General features: G+C 36.3%; 1 protein-coding gene across 1 annotated transcript in view; it reads left to right on the plus strand.

The window, feature by feature from the left end:
- Positions 1-15532: 15532 nt before the first annotated feature.
- Positions 15533-21073, plus strand: part of wg (wingless) — a 32825-nt gene continuing 27284 nt past the window's right edge. Inside the window, exon 1 of the mRNA XM_034984625.2 lies at positions 15533-15658. Within this exon, the coding sequence (XP_034840516.1) occupies positions 15555-15658 (104 nt within the window). The 5' untranslated portion in view covers positions 15533-15554. The remainder of the gene's footprint in view (positions 15659-21073) is intronic.

Genomic DNA, 21073 nt, shown 5'->3' on the forward strand with positions numbered 1-21073 from the left:
TTAATAATAGTGACTCATGTAGGCAAGTGTGTGGTAAAAAAAAACTTGAAGGTAATAAAAAATAATAATCGGCAAATTCCATCATAACACTAAAATATCTATATTAATGGAATGGCACGTAATTTCTGCAACTCTAAAAAGCTCTGAAAGGACACGAATAATTTTTTACTTATTTCTCCGCTGAGTACCTACTTATTTTAGGCCTATGCCCTATCCTATGATAGGCAATGAAAAAATATAAAATTGCAAAAGTTTGAATTTATTAGTAGATAAGTAATTTTGAATCGTAGGTACAGTAAAATAATGCATACCAATTTTCATGTTGGTAACAAAGACACATTTTGATTTTAAGTTCTACAAATTAGAAAGAGAGTGAATAAAGGCTGCTAGCCACCTGCTAGCATGTTTTCTTGCACATTTCATTACGTCAAATTTGACACGTCTGCAAGAACTGTCAAGTTTTACTTTACAAATTGGAAAGAGGGCGAATAAAAGCTGCTATAAGTGGACCAGAATCTCATGAAAAATATTGAAGTGGGATTCCGGAGTTAGCAGCGCTGTACTCTGTGAGTATCATGTGTACATAGTGAACTGTGGTGAATATTGTGAGGAATTATCAATATTCACCACAGAGTACTGTGTACATACATGGGGTATTCGCGGAGTACAGTGTTGCTTTTGGAATTTCATTTCATGAGATTCTGGTCTACCTATAGCATTTCTTATGTATTTTGTGATGTTTTTGACACCTTATGATGAACTGTTAAAAACTGCCAAGTTGTACGTAACAAATCGGAAAGAGAGCGAATAAATGCTGAATCGCTATTTGTGTACGCAAATGACAAACCATAATAACAACATGGCATCACGTTATGTTCATAAACGTCGGGTTACACACTTGAAAGGTTCATATCACCGGAGGCTACGTCGAGGTGGGAGAGCATGGGCAAAATGTAGGGTAGCCAGAAATATTATGTCAGACTAGTTTTCATCCGCGACTTTCCCCTGCCTAGGTATGTGTAATTCTCCGCCCGGTACAAATATTATGTATTTATGTAACGTGTATGTAAGTTTATTTATTTTTATGTAAGTGTATTATATTTATTTTCTGCTTTTATATGTATTTATTTTGTACACGGACGAGAGATTAAAAGTTATCATATAAGGCTTATCAGGGGGCACGGCAGTGCCCCCGCCAAAACGAGCCAAACTAAAGGACGGGGCACTACGTACCTTTTCTCGAAGCGTTTCGTCGTATTTTCGAGCAGTCATAGCTTCGGTCTGGATGACGCTAGAAAGCTGAAATTTTTAAGATAAGGTTTCCTCAGGTATCATTTATTTAACTTAAATATTATATACCTTACACACAGGCGGTCGCTTGTTATTTTTATTAGTCAAACTATAATCATAAAACTGTAAAGTCCAGTGGAAGGACTTTTAAAGCCATTTTTTTGGGGAATTTTTTATTTTACATTCAGGGGACAAGTCTCTGCCTACGCATCAGTATGGTAACTTTATCATGGGGAGGGATGGGAGGCAACAATGAAGTAATTGATCCGTCAAGCCCGCGGCGGACCTCACGCTACGAAGTAGGTATAGTACGCGACATGTTGAAATGGCAATCGCGGAGGGAACGCCCTGCATTACCGCACAGCCCCCACGCTAACCCGGTGCGGGCAAGCGCCGGTAACGTGCGTGTGTGCGGGGCGTCCCCCCGCCTTATACCCTGATTGCCATCTCAACCTATCGCGGTCTATACGAGCTAAAGCGCATTTTGCGGGGTTTCGCGAATGTGAGCAAGATGTTATATTAAATAAGTAATTGTTTGAGAAAATGGGAGGTTGCAACTTACACAGATTTCTTCAGAAAAATCTTATTATTATTTTATTGTCTGAACGGTTATTTTTAAATTTAGCAGATGGCAAAACTTCAAAAGAAATTGCAAAAAATCTTTAGCTCCTAGCTACAATTCCAAACTACTTAAACTATTATTCTGAATATTTTTTAAAATAAAATACTATGGTAAAAGTTGCTTGTGATTGCAAAATATACCTGAGGATAGCTACATATATTTTATCTATTTAAAAAAAATACCAATCTTATTCTAGAACATAAAAATTACAGATCGAAAATATCATCTAAACCACCGCAACGAGGCAGGGTGCCCAGAACGCTGGCAGCGTTACCTCGTTGAATGGCCAGACTAATATGCTGACCGAGGTAACTGCCAAGTGCCAGCCCTCCGGTCCCCCGTGGATTCCGCGAGACGGGACGAAAGGTCCTTAAAAAAGGATCTAGCATCCTCGCCCCACTATTAAAATAATAACGTAACTATTCATTGGTGACTCAATAAATAGGTTTATTTAAATAGGGTTCCGTACCTCAAAAGTGAAAAGGAGGAGGAAGGAAGAAATAAATCTGAAAACTGTGAATTTGTAGTTACATCACAAAAAAAATTAAAATGACTGTGTTCACGAACAAATAATTAGTATTTTCAACTTTCAAAGTAAGATTACTATACCAAGTGGAGTGTCATATTATGAAAGGGCTTTACTTGCATATTCTAAAACAGATTTTTATTAATATTATGCATAATAGTTTTTCATTTATCGTGCAAAATGTCGAAAAAATACGATTGTAATACGGAACCCTCGGTGCGCAAGTCTGACTCGCACTTGCCTGGTTTATTTGGAAAACCACTAGGTACCTATACCCTTCAATAAATCTGTTAAAGTTTCTCGACCGATCGCAGATTAATTAATAAGGGAAAAAAACAGATGAAACAGACACAAATCACAATCAATAGGTACTAGGTACCCATATTATAAATGTGAAAGTATGTTTGTTTGTTGGTTTATTGGTTTGTTGGCTTGTTGATTGGTCCGTCAATCACGTCGCAATGGAGCAACAGATCGATGTGATTTTATGCATGGGTATAATAGTGACCTGGAGAGTGACATAGGCTACTTTTTATCCCGGAAAAGCAAAGAGTTCCCACGGGATTTTTAAAAACTTAAATCCACGCGAATGAAGTCGCGGGCATCAGCTAATGCTTAATAATTCACATATGAGCATAGAAAAGAACCTATACCTACCTACAGTCTTTAAGTTTATAGTCTATTAATAAGTTACAACTTACAACATTGTTTACGAAAACTCGCCTATTTTCTTTAATTTACGATTCCAAACGCGGTAGACTAATGACCCTAGTAAAAGAACGACATTAAAATATATTAATATAATTAACACACGTCGGGACGTGCCACCTAAGTCGATTTATGCGGGTCGACGTTTATGTTCATTATCAGCATAAAATGTTGCCTCGGACACCTTTATTAGACAAACAGAGAAATATTTTGTTAATAAATTATAACATTAGTGTTGGATTGTTGTCTAAATTGAGCGTTGCGGAATACTACACATCTCTAAAAACGATATTTTTTAAGACTTGTCTACACTGCATGGCAAGATATAATATTCGTAAGTCAAACGAGATCATGTCATTACCAAAATCGCCAGCCGCATGGGCCAAATGAAAGAGTTGTTGAAATGCATACATACTACATAGATCTGCCTGTACTCACTGGTTCCGTGTTTTATGATGTGTCGTCATCCACCATCTTCTTGGCTTTTTTTATTTATTAACAAATACAAATTTTATGTGCTCACTGCTCAGTACCTACTGTAAAAGCGCTTAGAGCAATTTCGAGTTCTGTATCGGACATCTTCCCGTTGGCTCTGACGGGACCGAACTAGTATTATAGCCAACATGTGGACGCCTCACGAAATATCGACCAACGTTGGTCCAATTGTTGGTCCAACGTTGGTCCATTGTGCCAACGTGTGGAGCCGGCCTTACGCTGTACGGAAGGTACCTCATTGGTCTAGAAACATGAAAATTTGCATGTATCTTTATTTAACGTAGACCTCGAATAAGAAAGGATTTTGAAGAACTTCCAACGTGTTCTATAAAAAATCTAAATCCGTGCGGGCAAGGTCATGGATAAAAGCTAGTTTTGAATAAATTAAAAAAACCTTTCCCATCACATTAGATCGTATTCAGGTTGTAACAAGTCATCAATATCAGTCATTGCAAGGACAGATGCACCTTCATACGACCTTGGACAAACACTGTATTTAACTAAGATTGATGTCTAGGCAATTAGCGAAGTCTATATAAAACTAGTTTTTGTAATCGTATAAAAATCAGTTCTAGATAAATTACACGTTAGGTAACTACGTTAGTTTTATTAGTATTTCTAGATGGCTTAGATACAGTATAAATACTAGGTGTGAAGGAGCAAGCATAAAAAAGTAGGTATGCCTTAAAGCACAGCGCGTCACTGCGCGTCGCGGCATACAGAAAGTTCATTATTACTTGTGTCCTGCTGCCATGTTGGCACTATTGCTTTTTGTGTGATTTGCAATGGTGCCAACATAACGTCAGGGGTCAAGTTACAGTGAACGGTCAGTAGAGAATATTTTGACGCTAAGCGCCGCTGTAACTTACCTCAATGAGAGAGTCACCAGTACTCAACATCTTTGGCTTCAATGAGGGTCCCAAGTCCAAATTTTTGAAGCACTTTTAATTTGTTATAGGTATTGCACGCTTATCAACTTCCGAGTGTTGACATTCACACATGTTTTTTTGTTTTCTAGTTTTTCTCCCTGAGAGGTCACGATTCTTTTAAATACCTAGTCTTTGAATTATCTTTCCTTTTATTGGTCTATTTTTTCTTGATTTCAATAGCTGGATAAAAACAGCCTGTTTGTCTTAGATGTCTCTGGTCTAGTCTTTTTTCTCTCCTAGTGGTAAGTGACGATGCAGTCTAAGATGGAAGCAGCCTAACTTGGAAGGGAAGGGTTTGGTCCGGTGGAAGGCTTTGTTCTTCCTTCTATCTTAAATTGTATCATCCCCTATCAGTAATTACCAGGTGTAAGTGCTGTCACGGGCTAACTTGTATTTGAATAATATATTTTTTTCTAGTTTTTAAGTAATATGTCAGGGGATTAAAATATAGTTTTTTATGCCTCTTATGTAATAGTCAGGGAAGTAATATGTCAGGGGATCAAAAAATAGTTTTTATGGCCCAAGGCCCTAAATTAGTGCCCAACGGAGTTACCGACACATCTACTTTTTGTCCCCTTTGTATCGAAGTACACGGACATCTTGTTCGTGTGGATTAAATAATTTCTCAATAACATCCGGCCGTAATCTTGTATCATTTTGACATAAGCGACAGTTTAGTTTAATATAGGCAAAAAATTAAAAGAATCAATTATTTTGTCTTGTTTATGTTTTATTATTGTGCTGGTTGTGCTGAATAATATTGTTGTTAAGATGTGTGATCTCAGTACAGTTCTTGCAATTCACGAAGACGAGTGAACTTTAATTGTAGTTACGTCGTTTACATGGGCATTGCGTAAGTGTGCGTACATGTCGGATCAATCAGTCGCGAGCGAGCGCTCGCAAACGCACACATTTAGTGTACCTTACTTAGGTATACCGATACGACTTAAACACAAGCATGAGCCACTCGTCTCAGTGAAATGCAAAAACTATAACTAGTTAATACCTCCGACTTTGTCCGCGTGGATAGGTATAGGTTTCATTCGGAATCATCTAGTTGCCTATATTTTAAAGAGCTACCTATCTATAAAGGCAAACTGTATTAATTAGCTTGATGAATCTTTTGTAGTCCTTCTATAGATCCGGATCGTCTATTGATCACACTATTTATATCGCTGAGCACAATAGTATAATTTACAAATCCCAATTCTCATCGGGACTTGTCAATTCTGACACCAGTCGCCAGCAATTAAGCCCACTGAAATCGAGCCTCTTTTTTCTACCCGGCACTTTTTGCCGCCCCCAATGACTAAGCCGCGATATTAAAACGCTATTAGTATAGATGGACTCACGATATATCATTTTTGGGCGGTGATTTTATCGCTCCTAAATGCGGACAGGAATTCCGATGTCTCAATTTTTTTATGCGGTTTTTGCGCGGCCAAAAACAATGTTCGGGCTGCCATTAACAGGTCAGGCGGCTGCATTGTGCTCTGTTCACACTTGTGATTTATTTTTTTATGTAGCGAGTGTTTTCACTTTTGATAAGATACTTATCCCGTTGAGCCAGATATACCTAAGAAAATGGATTACTATGGTTTAGATTTATTTTTTACAATCCGTGGAAGTGAGTGCCCTTAGGCCTTAACAACAGAACCAAATTTTAACCGACTTTATTAAATTTTTACGTTTTGTATAATTTTTTAAGCACGTTTGAAATCTTTCTGAAACGTTTTCACGTGTTTTTCTGTGTCGATGACTTTAGACATTTCTTTGTGGTTCTTTGTAATTTATTATTGAATTTTGAATGTATTTATAATTATTTGAAATTTCATAATGCATGCTCAATAGCTTTCTGATACTTTTACTTTCTAACATATTTTTTCTAGCGGAATGACGTTTTTCTCATTCGTGTGAATAAAGCTTTAGCACAAAATGAATTCACCGGAGATGTCTGATGATTGTTTATGTGCGAATCGCTTCGGACGTCGGACGTGGAATAGACCTCCGTGCTTTGCTGGGTGCCTGGTAGGTGGCTTGCGGTCTGTGGCAAATTTGTGGCATTGTTTCATTCCAATAATTATTTAAAGTATTCAGAAGGTATGAATCAGATCAGATTTTGATATCTACCTTTCCTAGAAAATAATGAAATTGCGATCGTCTATATTTTTTAAAGTAACATACCTAAGTATACCGATAGACGTTGGGGTCCCAAGGTGCTGGAATGGCAACCTCGCACCGGAAGACGCAGCGTTGGAAGACCCCCACTAGGTAGACGTACGACACAGATGAGTCGCAGGGAGCCGCTGGATTCAGGTGGCGGCCTAAGACCGTGGCGTGTGGAAGTCCCTACAAGAGACCTATGTCCAGCAGTGAACATCTATCAGTTGACGATGATGATGATGATGATGATACCTAAGAGTATGTGACTAACCAGTACTAAGGAAGGTAATTTATGTTGAAGGAAGGTTTGGTATAAAAGTCACTTCAGAATAAATTCAATTTGAAATTCACTTTAGAAAAAATGAAGTACCTACGTCTTCCTAAATTATAAAATCTTCTTAAGCTTAAGAAGCTTTTAGGTAAATTAAAATTTTATTCACTTTGTTAAAAAACACAATAAAGGACAAAATAAAGGATCTTATTTTTGTAAGCTGATGGTACTATGTCGGAATCCTTCAGGCAAATGCCAACAACAACTGTATTTTTCGCCCGCTCAATCACATCATCAGAGAACAAGAGAATCAGAGAGAGGGAACGACGAGCGAATGCTTAGACAGCGAACTGCAGAGAGACTACTAAAAGTCTGTATCGTATCCCCAATACGGTACTTATTTGACAACTAGTCAAATCAGTGACTTTTTATCAATCGTCAAAACGCGCGCTTAGTATGCGAGATTCTATGAAATACTGGCATGTGACGTCACATCATAATAACGTACTTTTTTAGTATAATCGATAATTTAAAATGGTTATTACACTTAATACTAATAAAGGCCGTGGATTTTACCTATTTTGGAAGATCATTTATTTAATAATCACTGAGAAATAATTTATTTTTGATATAGTCAAATACCCATTGGCGACTGAGAAAAAGGTCCTCAGAAAAAAATAATGTGGCATTCAGACCACCAATATAGAATTGGGTCAATAATAATAATCATAATCGAAAAAATCATTGAAAATACCTGTTCCTATACTATAGCAACAAGGTTAGTATTGAAAATACCTGCTCCTTTATTATCGCGACCACTCTCACGTCATATATAAGTAGGTCTGTTCATAAATCTCGTACAGAAATACATAAATCGCTTAATAATTTAATACTGAAGTCATACTTTTACCAGTTTCCAGTATGGGCTACCTGAATGTTAAGCGACTGTTAACTTCACGACGACATTTTTCATTACTGGCGAAGGCGGGTAATAAAAATGGCTGCGTTTTAAAAAAGGGTGACGCCAAATATGCAAAAAATAGTATTAATTTCTAACTATTCTTTCATTTATTTTTATGATAGTGTTAGTTAAATCCCATGGAAAATCTTCAAAAACAAGTCATTATTTTATCACACAACTCTTACAAAATAACGATTAGTAGGTATGTAGGTGCAACAGTAAAATAATAGGTAGCTATTGATTGGACGAGGCATAGTTAACTCAAACCCTCTTTCTATATCTTTTCTAGAAAGTAGATTATAGGTACTTACTGAATAGATACCTACATAGTAGATCGTACTGATTTGACTATTGTCGTAACTCGTACCTATCTTTGCATCTTTCGTCTTACCAATTGTCTGCTAATTAACTGATGATAAGCAAGTTAGATAAAGATAAGGTTAAGTTAGCTTTTTTGCTCAGTTCGTTAAATAGGTTTCGGCTGATAATATCTAGTCTCCTTGAAAGTCTAAGTAGTATACAGAAGGCGCCCAGTGTACCGTATTTTGTTACGTCCAGTCCCACGACGTCCAGTATTTTATAATGACTAAAATAAGAGCACATATTACCTACTGAGCAATTTCAAAGTATTTTATGTTTCATACCCATAAAATAATTATGTTTAGTGACATTTTTTAATAACTCTACCATTTTACGATTGCATGAATGCAGTAGTTATCATTATATAGGGGGCGGAAGGCTTCGAGCCAGTCTCTCTGGGAGGCGACCACACGCCTTGGACGCACCTATCTGTAAACATAATAAAAACCTTATATTTACGTTCACTCCGAACAATAAAGATGCAAGTACTGTAAAAATATCCGTTGCCCGATTTTCCCGTTTCCCTTCAACCTGAAATAAACTTTATTCCTTGGACTTTCAAGTTGATTTTTCAGTAAATTAATAGGCAGTATTTAGACCGTTTTACATGAGACTTTGTGGAACTTATTTGTAAAGTTGCGTATTGTCTTAGAAGGATATTTGCGTTTCGTAAGAGATAAGGTGATGGTTGTGTTATGATTCATTTGACGGGTTTCCTTGTTTATTTTTAGCAGTAGGCTGTTTGTTGTATTGCTTGGTAGTTTGCGAGTTGGAGGGTCCTAAATGGTAATTGAGCTCATTTATGGCGATGTGACGAGGTAAACAGCGAATTGAAGAAGTTAAATAAAATTAATACAACATAACTGTCTGTTGTTAACAACATGTTATTTTTCACAACCTAGTGAGCACAGTTCTTTAGGGAGATAATCTTGATACTTGGTAGGATAGGAACCTAGACATTTTTGCTTTGTTTTTGTCCATAAAAAGAAAAATGTATGTTCGTGTTATCTATGTAAAGCTAACTTAGAGATTTAAAAAAAATGTGAAATGGTAAAATTTTCTACTTAGTTATTAATTATCAGAATAAGTTCGTTAGGTATATCAGAGAAATAGAATAGAAATAAGATAATTAGTAGGTGTAATGTAGGTGAATCTTCATGATGTTAAGACCGATTTTTCCTTGCTGTGTCCCAATGGTTCTTGAAATGAATAATATAGAGGCATCCATGAAAGTCCTTTCAAAAGTAACAATTCCAAGGTGTTTTTTTTTTGGGATAATACAGGACCATTATTTCCGTAAAAACCTTTCTTATTGTTGTCTGCATAAGTCTTAAATTCGTTTAGCACTAATCTTTATTTATTCAAATTTCATTGTTACAATACAAAATAAATTCCCTAATTAGTAACACTTCTGTTTCAGTGAATGGACCCCAAATTAACCATTTAAAGTTGATCTTTTTGATAAAGGAATTTTAATTTTATTCAATTGAGATAAGAGTTCCTGAAATTTTGGTTTGTAATGAATTTGAGGGCAATTTTGCAGTGGTCTGGAATTCCATGGGGATTTATTATGACATTATATTGCCTTGTGACTGTACAATGAGTATTGTAAATTATTTAACTCTGGCTACTGTTTGATAATGATTTCTATAGGCCATTTAAATTTATTGTTCAGGTAATTTATTACCTCATAAATAGATTATTGATCATTTTATTTATTTTTAAGAATTACCTAAGTGTTAGCTTTGGTTGCTTATTTCAAGACAGCGGAATCATATTCATCATCATCATCATGATCAACCCATCACCGGCTCACTACAGAGCACGGGTCTCCTCTCAGAGTGAGAATGGTTTTGGCCATAGTCTACCACGCTGGCCATGTGCGGATTGGTAGACTTCACACACCTTTGAGAACATTATGGAGAACTCTCAGGCATGCAGGTTTCCTCACGATGTTTTCCTTCACCGTTAAAGCAAGTGATATTTAATTAATTAAAACGCACATAGCTCTGAAAAGTTAGAGGTGCGTGCCCGGGATCGAACCCCCGACCTCCGATTAGAAGGCGGACGTCCTAACCACTAGGCTATCACAGCTTTTGAATCATATTGAGGTACAAGGACCTAGATATAAAAAATCACTTTACCCACGCATATTGATTAACCCGGAAACGGCAGTTAGCTATGAGGTAAATATATCGACATCTGGAATCGAACCCCAATACACGGATATTCAATTAGGCATGACCTCACATGAGGGGCACATGTGCCACGTGCCGTTTTTTGTATAATCGCTTAAGCACTTGAGAAGTAGTCAGTTATGGTACCTACGCTGAAAAAATACAACACCGGTCTTTTGCATAGGTAGGTATACCAGTCTATCGATAAATATTTAGACTGATTTATTTATAGCAGCTTTCGTCTTCTTCTTTGATTTTTAATTTGTTTTTTTTTAATTTATAGACTACCGCTTGGCTGCAATCGGACCTGGTGGCAAGTGATGATATAGCCTAGATGAATGAAAGATGGAGCGCGCTTGCCTAGAAGATGCCTATTCACTCTTGACTTGAAGGTATCCATATTATAATTGGAGGGGAAAACTGATGCTTGGTTGTACCTACAGCTTTTTTTTAAAGAATATCAGCCAAGTTGCTGACTAATATTCCCCTTTCCCCTCCAATTAAGCGTAAAGCTTGTGCTAGGAGTAGGTACGACAATAGTGCAACGGGTGGGATTTAAACCGGCGACCTTTCGGGTCGCCGGTTTCAGTCCGCTCCATTAACCGTTGAGCTATCGAGGTTACAGCTTTACATAATAAGTATTTCTATTATTATAGGTACTTATTATTAATTCATAATAGCAGTTAATGTGACTACAGTAGACCGTTACTTAAGTCTGTAACTTGTCTCTCGCCTTCATGTTGGCACCATTGTTTTGTTCACTTTATACCTTAGAACTTAGGGGTATTACAGTGTGAACTGCAATGGTGCCAACATGACGGCAAGGGACAAGATTAGTGAACGGTCTGTAGTAGGTAGGTAGGTATCTACTATCTAGGTACCTAACGTACCTAACGGAGTTATTTGACGGATTCTTTTTGGTAGTGTTTTTGGATGAATTAGCTGCTCTATTGTTCTACCGGTGGGGAAGTGAAATTTGAATACCCACATTATTTACTTATTAGAAACAGTAGACTTTACCTACGTACCTATAGGTATTCTATGCAAGTAGGTAGGTATGTATTATCTTTTAGAAAGAAGCAAACAAAAAGTAAACTAGTGTTAAAATAATATACTTGCAACCATTGCTTACAAGCTTTAAGGATAGGTTAATTCGATTTTAAGTAGGTACAATTACAAAGTTGTTTTTATTAAATATAATTAATCTGCAACACTACAGCCGACAACTAGATAAGTAGCTAGGTATGGATAATCTCTAAAGTAATTAGAATAATCGCATTACAATTAGTGATTGCGTAATTGTTTCGTACGCGGACCGCACGCGTTGATGTCTTTTTAAAGGACAAGACGCCGCCGCGCCGGCCGTGCCAATGCACAATGTGGTGATTTGCCCGTATTAGCACGATACTATAACTAGATACTATTAGTAGGTTTATCTCTTCTCTTAGGTATAGTAAAAACTGCTACAATTAGTACTCAAATGTCACTTTATTTATGAGGGACAATTTATTACTTTTCAGCAATATCCACTCGAATAATTGAATATCCATAATATTAATTAATTTATCGCGAATAAACCAGGAATTCCCTGCTGCATGACTTGTAAAGAAATTAGTTTATGCTAGTAACAGTTTCAGTTTCTAAAACAGGTTAGTATTTTTTAATTAAACGTCATAAAATTATTATTAGAATATTTTAAAAGATTTTTTACGTTTCCTAATATGCACGTGGTCGGCTTCACTCGGCAGGCTCAAAGCGCGCCGATTGGCTGCGGCCGCCCCTCCCACTGCGCGCGCGCATGACTCACGACGCCCCGCGCGCACGACACGCGCGTCGCGCACAGTCATCGCTGACCCGTAAATCTGTACACATGTGACAGTTTTTCTGATAAATTTTATTTGTCACCACTCCCTAGCTTTTGCCTGGCATGCGTTGCAATGCAACTCGCGCACCACCTATTTTATGACAGAAACCTTCACGCAAGTGTCACAGCAACTGTACAAAGTTTTAACTCAATCGAATAAACAACCCGGGTATCTTTGAAACAAGAGTGAATAGTCATCTTCTAGGTAAACGCGCCCCTATGTTAGGCCACATCATCACTTTCCTTCAGGTGTGATTATTGTCAAGCGAATTATGAATTTACCTATAATGAATTTAAAAAAAACGATGCGAGAACGCATAGGTAACGAAAGTACACACAATTTTTTTTAATAAATTAGATAGGTATCATGCAAATAGGTAATACCTACTTGGCTAAAATACCTAATAGAAATGAAAAAATTAAATGCCTCAATTGAAATAAAATAGAATAGGTAAGTATGGGGCTATTTTTAGCGTTAGGTACCTATCAGTTATCGTAAAAGTCTACATCCACTCATCACCTTTATCTACTAGGTAAGTTTATCCTTGTACACATTATAAAGGTAGAGATAGCATCAGTACAAAATTTCAGCTTTCTAGGTCCAAGGGTTTGAGCTGGGCGGTGATGAGTCATTTAACGAGTCAGGGCTTTCTTTTTAGGGTTCCGTACCTCAAAACTGAAAAACGGAACCCTTATAGGATCACTTTGTTGTCTGTCTGTCTGTCTGTCTGTCTGTCCGTCTGTCTGTCAAGAAACCTACAGGCTACAGGGTACTTCCCGTTGACCTAGAATCATGAAATTTGGCAGGTAGGTAGATCTTATAGCTGAAATTTGGGGAAAAATCTGAAAACCGTGAATTTAGGGTTAGATCACGCAAAAAAAAATACGACTGTAGTACGGAACCCTCATTGCGCGAGCCTGACTCGCACTTGGCCGGTTTTTTATATATATCGTGTATTTAGATGTTCGAGAAACATTTAAGTATATAGTGGTATTTCCCATACTTAAGAGTAGAAGGTTCAGGTAAATATGTAGCTACTTAGTATAAAAGTGAAGACAATAGAAGTTATATTTTTGCATAACCGCGGGCCATTCCCACATCTCTTCAGTTCCTGGAATTCATCAGTTGAATAGGGCAATAAAAGGCCTTCTCACCCTTTTCTAGGGATCTTGTACTCGATGTTGGGAAGCAAACAAAGAACCTAGATTGTTTATTATCTTGCTTACTGTTTATTGTTCTAATTCTAAAACATTACAGACACAGATAGGTGAACGAATACCTAAAGTATAGGTAGGTCTTCCATCTTGTACCTACATGTTTGTTCTCAAAACACATTTCAGAAATGTATCTACCTATAGGATTATCTATAGTATTTAACTAGGTAGGTAGATACCTACCAATATTTTTTATAACTACCAGAAATTGACAATTTTATCTGAGACCAGTTGGGGGCCCACACCTGAAAGCTGTAAAACATGAATTCTTAAGATTAAAAAAAATTGTCTCGCAATTTTTTCACAAATACCTACTTTGTAACATAATGGTAGTAAAGGAGTAAAAGACAGGTTGGAAAAAATATCAAACTGTTATTATTATGATTTATGGCAGTTCTTGATTTTGTTAGGTACTTTTTGTTCGCCAAAGGCTAGGTACCTAGTGGTGTTGTTTAAAGACCTATAAACGAAACTTATTCCGATTACCTTAGTTCCGATAAGTAGGTAGGTAAGTGGAGATTACAAACTTCTACACAGGAGAACTTAATTTCTTGATCTCTTGATTGAAAATAAAAACAAATTGCTTATTAGTTAAGCATAAGTAGGTAGGTAAGCTAAAAATAAAGTCAAAGTAATCTTCTATTACGTCTTGAAATGCGTTTTACGCCGGCTCCATTCGTTGGCACCAACGCTGGCCCCAACTCGGTATTTTCCGATCCACAAGTTGGGCGAACAGTGTTGGGGCCATTATTGGGACCAACGTGTGAAACCAGCGTTATCCTTCATATCCTTTCTTTCATACAGACTCTTCTACCAGAATTTTCTTGAGCTTATATCACCGACAATGCGCTTATTACAAAACATTATCAAATTGCATGGTACCTATACCTACCAGTGGCGTGCACAGTGTTTGAAGCCAGGGTAGGCATTAGTTAGGTAGGAACCTGTTTACTGGCAGGTCAAAATGAAAAAATGCATTGAGCTATTACAACTGGGGTAAGCCACTGCTTTTATTCTAGACTACTGCATTTATGCCCATCTAGGTCGTAGTTCAGAATTCTGTCAAAGTGTAAAATTTGAAAAGGAAAAGTCTGTGAAAACTTTCAGCTTTCTAGCTTCAAGGGCTTTGGTTGCCTGGACGTGGATAAGTAAGTCAGTGAGTGAATCAGGACTTTTCATTTTAGGTATTTTCTCAGTATACTTACAAGAAGATGATGTCACTGTGATGTAAATTATTTTTTTGCATGACATTCTTTTTTCATATTTAGACTTTTTGGTATTATAATATTATGGTGCAGCGAGCGCTGTGGTCTTATAGGTACTTCGATGGGAGGTTCTGGTTTCCATTCCTGGCAGGCTTGATTCATGAATTTCTGATTTCTAAATTGGTGCAGGTCTGATGGGAGGCTTCAACCGTGACTTTTAGCAATACAAACCAGTTATGTAGGTACCATTCTATAAAGGGGTGCGTGCCATCAGGCGTTAAGTGATTTTGCGTTCCCGTACGATGCTGCGTAGGAGCCAATTAGGACTAGGTAGATATAGCTTTAATAAAGACTGCCATAGAGTTAGCCTGCTTCAATTTTAGGTTCTCATCGCCTCTTCTAGACATCGCATCTTACCACTAGGTGAGTTTTTGCCTAAAATAGGTTAATGACCTATTTAATAAGTCCATAATTATTTGTGAGTTCCCAGCTATTATCTATTAGTGAATGTGCCTATGGACTTAATGAGTTCCTTTATCTCATTCCAAAACTCATCCTTTCTATCACACCGGCAGTCTGTCTTCCGCAAGGGCCTTCTTGGTCCTATCGCCGATAATGCGTCAAACTAATCACAAAGCATTATCAAATTGCATAAAAAACACGAGGCGTAGCAGGTAAGGTAAAGGTAAGGCCTCCCACCCACATCGACTCCGCCTCGACACTCGCCGGGCACCGTCAGACCGTACCGCGCGCTGACCGATTGCGCTCATGTCGGGTCCGCCCATTATGAAGTGGCTGTGCATATTTGTGCTGTTTCTGTGTGTGAGGTGCGAGGCGAACAAGCCGAGGCGAGGCCGAGGCAGCATGTGGTGGTGAGTATCCTTAACTATATTTTCCTAAACTTAATTATTATCAGAGAAAATGTTTTAATGGCTGAGTGATTAGGTCCGTAACTTAAAGTTTTGTAACAATTTTCACACGGAGTTAGTTGGTTGTTGAACGAATTTTGTGTGATTTTTGGGATACTTTTTGCTAATTGACATTGACAGTTTAGGTAGTTTCCCTAGTTCTATTTTGACGGAAGTAATTTTAAAGCTAGGTAGGTAACTTTATTATGGACAAATATTTTCATCTTTTAAAAACTACCTGCGTTAATATAAATGAATCACATTTTGACTGAATTCCGATACAAAATTGTACAAAAGTCAATTTTTTCCCCAGTCATTACTATTTTGGCAAATGAAAATTGTTACTTAAGATATTTTTTTTGTGGTAGCTTTTGTTTGTAAGTAAGAAATGTCAGAGTGAATTACTGGGGTAATTATTAAGTCGAATTATTGTCCCCAAGGCTCAAGGTAGGTAAGTTAGGTTACAATAACAAAAAATGTATAGGTGAATACCTACCTATCTACTCGATTTTTGAGAGAAATTATTTGTAACGTCTCCTAACAGTAATTTTTTTAAAGTTATTTCAAGATAAAGTAGATTTATCAAAAGTAGTGAGTAGCCTGTGAAGTGTTTTGCAATAACTAAGTACAGAACTTGCGGTGTCTGTTCAACTGATTGCGATGAAACATTGTACAGTTGTTGTCGGGACTTGCGGGAAGATTTCGTACATAGTAGATAGGTACTATCAACGTAATATAAAGATAAAGCGCGAGTTGCCGGGCATTAGGGCTTAAGAGTATAAAAACAAAGTAAGTAAATATCTAGGTAGGACCTAACATAACTTCTCATTAATAATAGTATTGATAGGCATAGTAATTTAACACAATTTTACCCTAAACATTGTTATGACGTACCTCCAGTGCAAAAGAGAAGAGATGCTTAGCATGTCATTAAAAAGCGCGTAAACACACGCGCGCGAGTTCGCTAATGGTGCACTTAAACTTAATGTGCCCTAAAACCCGCGTCTTACGAGCATTATTTGAATTATTGCCCTATAAAAGTGATGACGGCGAGGCATGTTGATTTAAAAATACGTGTACGCTAAAATATAAATTTTAAAATGTGATATTTAAATAATACTTAGGTATCTATTGCAAATCGAAAGCGTATAAATTGTAACAAAAGATATACATATGTAATAACAAAATTACCTATAGTAGGCAACAGGTCGAGATGGCAATCGGGGTACGAGGCGTGGGGACGCCTCGCACACCCGCATGCCACACGCGCTATCCCGCACTGGACTAGTACGGGGGCTGTGCGGGTGTGCGGGGCGTTCCCACCCCGATTGCCATCTTGATTTGTTGCGTACTATATCTTCAAGTCAAGAGTAAATAGGCATCTTCTAGGCAAGCGCACTCCATCTAAGGCTACATCATCACTTGCCAGCAGGTCTGATTGCAGCCAAGCGCTAGTCTATTTAAAATAATAGGTACTTAGGTAATAAAGTTAGCCAATGTATAAACAAAAATTACTTTCCACCTGAACGACTCTTGAGCTTTTTTATGAGGCCCATAACATTTAGCGACCGTGTCTCGAATCCATATGCCATACTGGCAACACGCACTGTTCGAAGACTGGTCTTTAAGCACTGAGGAATTTTGGAAAACTTGGAAGCTTCCCGAACGCTGCCCAGCCAAATTGACAGTATTCTCATATAATTTTGTAAATATCTATAATAAATAAACAAACAAAATTACCAGTAGGTAGGGACCTAATTCATCCTTAACTCACATAAAAATAGGCTGTTGATGCAGTCAAAATATGCACCTTGTATTCCAGGCTAAGTGACTGACGGCAGTCAAATCTGTATTTGCACTCACTATCACCCGGCTCCTGGTATGCGACAACCCTAATCCCTCTTTTAAAGACCTTGGCATCCATTAGAATAATTAAAGAAAAAAAGCTTACATACTATTTTTGTTACAAAAGCAGCGAGTTACATTCTTAATTATATAGGTTATTAACTGGTCATAGTTATTATCAATATTATCGCGTTAATACAAAATATACCTAATAATTTTAAGATAATATTTATTTTCTTACACAACTTATTTAAAATTTACTAAAACAAACAATATTTTTGTAAAAAATTATTGAACTTTATTTAGAACAGGATACAAATTGCTAACTTGTGATTAAAAACCAAATAAACACCCCATAATCGCTTAATTTATAACCAAAATAAACTTATTTAATACTGTTGATACATTATCGCTTTTATAGCAGCAGTTTATTAAAGGGTACACTTTTAATTGCAAGAAAACTTTATGCTCATATAAAAATGCTTGAAATTTCACATATTAGCCTGTCAGCCTCAAATTCCTTCGATCTTGTTCTTTTCTTATGTGAGTATCAAATATTTATAAAACTGTAATTATAATAGGTATAATATATTATAGTCAATTCTTTTAATAACAACTGTTTTCTGCAATAATTATCTTGATATGTAAGTAGTTCTCCGTCCCATTAGGTTTTCGGTAATATTTAAAAAATTGCTACTTCTGAATAGCAATATTATTGTTGTTAAATATATTGTGTTTTAAACAAACGGAAGCTAATTATAGCAAATAAAAATAAAGTCAATAAATTCTAGTTATAAATTTACCGACGGCAAAAATAATATGACATCATGCTTATCTATTCCTTGCTTTTAAAACGATTTTACTTTTATTTATTTATTAATTATTAAATGTATTAAGTGTTTTTAAAGTTTATATAATATTAGGTAGATTGTTATTTACATATAAACACATTCATAATATTTATTTATCTCCATAATATAAATATTTAAGATAAGTATCGTAGGCGGCCGCCGGAGGTCCACGATCAATCATCAATATCCACGCATTAAGAGCTAAGCTTTAATAATGATTAATTACTAAAGTCCAGTATATTTTATTTATTTATTTATTTACTTAAACATCTTTATTGCTTAATACTAAGACAAATAATAAAAATACAGGATAAACTTAAAAACAAAGAGCGAAGGGAGGGGAGGGTATTGTTGTGAAAAAAAAGTAAATTGATTTAAATTATCTGAAATTGAAAATAGCACACCAGTGTGCCTTTTTGGGTAGGATCAGTCATCAACCAATATTAGGATTTTCAGCAAAAATGGTATTACTTTGTTATCATGTGTTGTAGTGTGTTGCCTACACTACAATACAGGAGAACAATTTTTATCGGGTTTCAATCAGTTATTCTCTTTCGAGTTCATAATTAAGATAATGCCTATGTCAAAAAAATATTTCTTAGTAATTATTAAATAGAGTCCTCCAAAATTCGCAAAATTCACATCCACTTCTAGTTTCAAGTTTGCTAACTAACCATTTCATACAAGCTCTCTTGCTAAGCGAGCGTTTTGACGTTTGATAAAAAGTTGCTGTATTGACTAGTAGGCGTCAGCGCTATTATTAATTACTTTGAAACAAAGCAAAGCCAAATTATATCAGTCAGTGTTTTACGATCATAATAATATTATGAACGTTGCCTGTTCTAAAACTTTTACTGCCACTAAATAACTTATCAGCCACTATCAAGCTGAGATACAGTGGCGCGTGCGCATTGCGTTAAATAAATATATCCCGGTTGTTTGTTTAATCAACTAATTACGATATAACGTTAACATAACTATAATTATATGCTTCATTAAAATAATTCCTATTTATTTGTATGTGAAGTAAAATTGACACAGTTCTCTGCCGTCGGTAGGTTATACGTACCTATGGGTAACTAGCACGTTATATTATGTAAGTATGAGTTATTAAATGACGTAATATGGCATTTTCATAATACCTACTATGTTATGTACAGTTTACAAAAATATAGAATAAATAGTAGTTTGAATTTAATTTATACAATTAATCAGTAAGTTATAGTTAGTTTTCAATTAATATGTAGATTGTAGGTTCAGTTTAATAAATTAAAAGTACAATTTTAATTTTTAAACTCTAAATTTTATACCTACCCGGTAGGTTCGTTTAGTCGTGTTTACTATTTTGAAAATTATGTATTACCTATGTACTCGAACGACGAACATGTACTATATAAGAACAGTATAAAGAGGCACAAAATTTGTTTCAAAATACATCATATCTACAAGAATCATTGCCAAAATAATCTATAAACATGGGTAGAAAACAGTTTAAAAATAGCAAAGCTAAGGTAACACCTCTATTAAATGGCGAAATAACCTCCGAGATGAGACATCGCGATCCAACGATAAAAAAAATCGCCACACCTCGGCTAATTGGTATTCATGACACGTACACCATATTACATTACGCTGGAAATCGCGTGCTGGCGTCATGATACCACTGATAAGGTACAGCCATTCTTAAAAGACCTCTTCTGTAAAGTTAAGTTATGGGGGGAACTAAAAATTTATTACAAAAAACTTAAACCGAATCTCGCGCCGTGTATTTTCTTGTGAAATTTAAAACTTTTTATATTCAAACTAGAAAAAATTAATATCAAGTAAAATACATTTTCAAAAACACTTTAAAAGTATCAATAACCTATCAATTTATTCCATTATCCTACAATTTTTTGTTTAGGGTTCGGTACATTAAAATTAAAAAAGGAACACTTCGTTGTCCGTCTCTCATCTAGACCCGGGAATTAAAGTACCGGGTAGGTACTTCCCGTTGACCTAGAATCATAAGACTTGGCAAGTAGCAACTGTCTTAAAGTAATTTAAAGTATTATAGTCGATTAAATTTAATGTCTTAAAGTAGTTATAGCACAAGTAAAGGGAAAATCAGAAAACCGTGAATTTGTGATACATCACAATAAAAAAGTGTTATTTCTTGTATAATGGTACGGAACCCTTCATGTGCCAGTCCGACTCGCAGTTGGCCGAGTTTTATTACCAATTACCTACGATGAAGTCTAAATGGAAACGGAAGTCTAACTTAGAAGGATAGGGAAATTTATTTTTTACAAAAGTTTCTATTATAATATGATAAAAGCTTTTCGCAAGGTATTGTCGTGCGTTCGTGTTCTGTGTACAGATGTAGCACTCACACTAATGCTGATGGTGAACGTGGGGTGCGGGATGGTGTGTTCCGCTCCCTCGCCTCTCGCGCCCCATTTACTCCTGAAAAATGCAACTGCAACGCGTCTTGCAGCGTCAAGAGCGACTATTTAATTGGTGCGGACTAAGTATAAACCTAATATTTCTCGAGTCACATGAGGCCTTGCTCGTCGATCAGGCCATAGAACATTTTATATGACAAGTTAGCGGCTCACGCAACGCTGGCTCAACAAATGCGATATTTTGACGCCTCGTACGGCAACAAATTAAATATTAAACTCCTTATTTGTATGCAGAATGT

This window comes from Maniola hyperantus, chromosome 1, assembly GCF_902806685.2.
Source record: "Maniola hyperantus chromosome 1, iAphHyp1.2, whole genome shotgun sequence".
Taxonomy (NCBI): domain Eukaryota; kingdom Metazoa; phylum Arthropoda; class Insecta; order Lepidoptera; family Nymphalidae; genus Maniola; species Maniola hyperantus.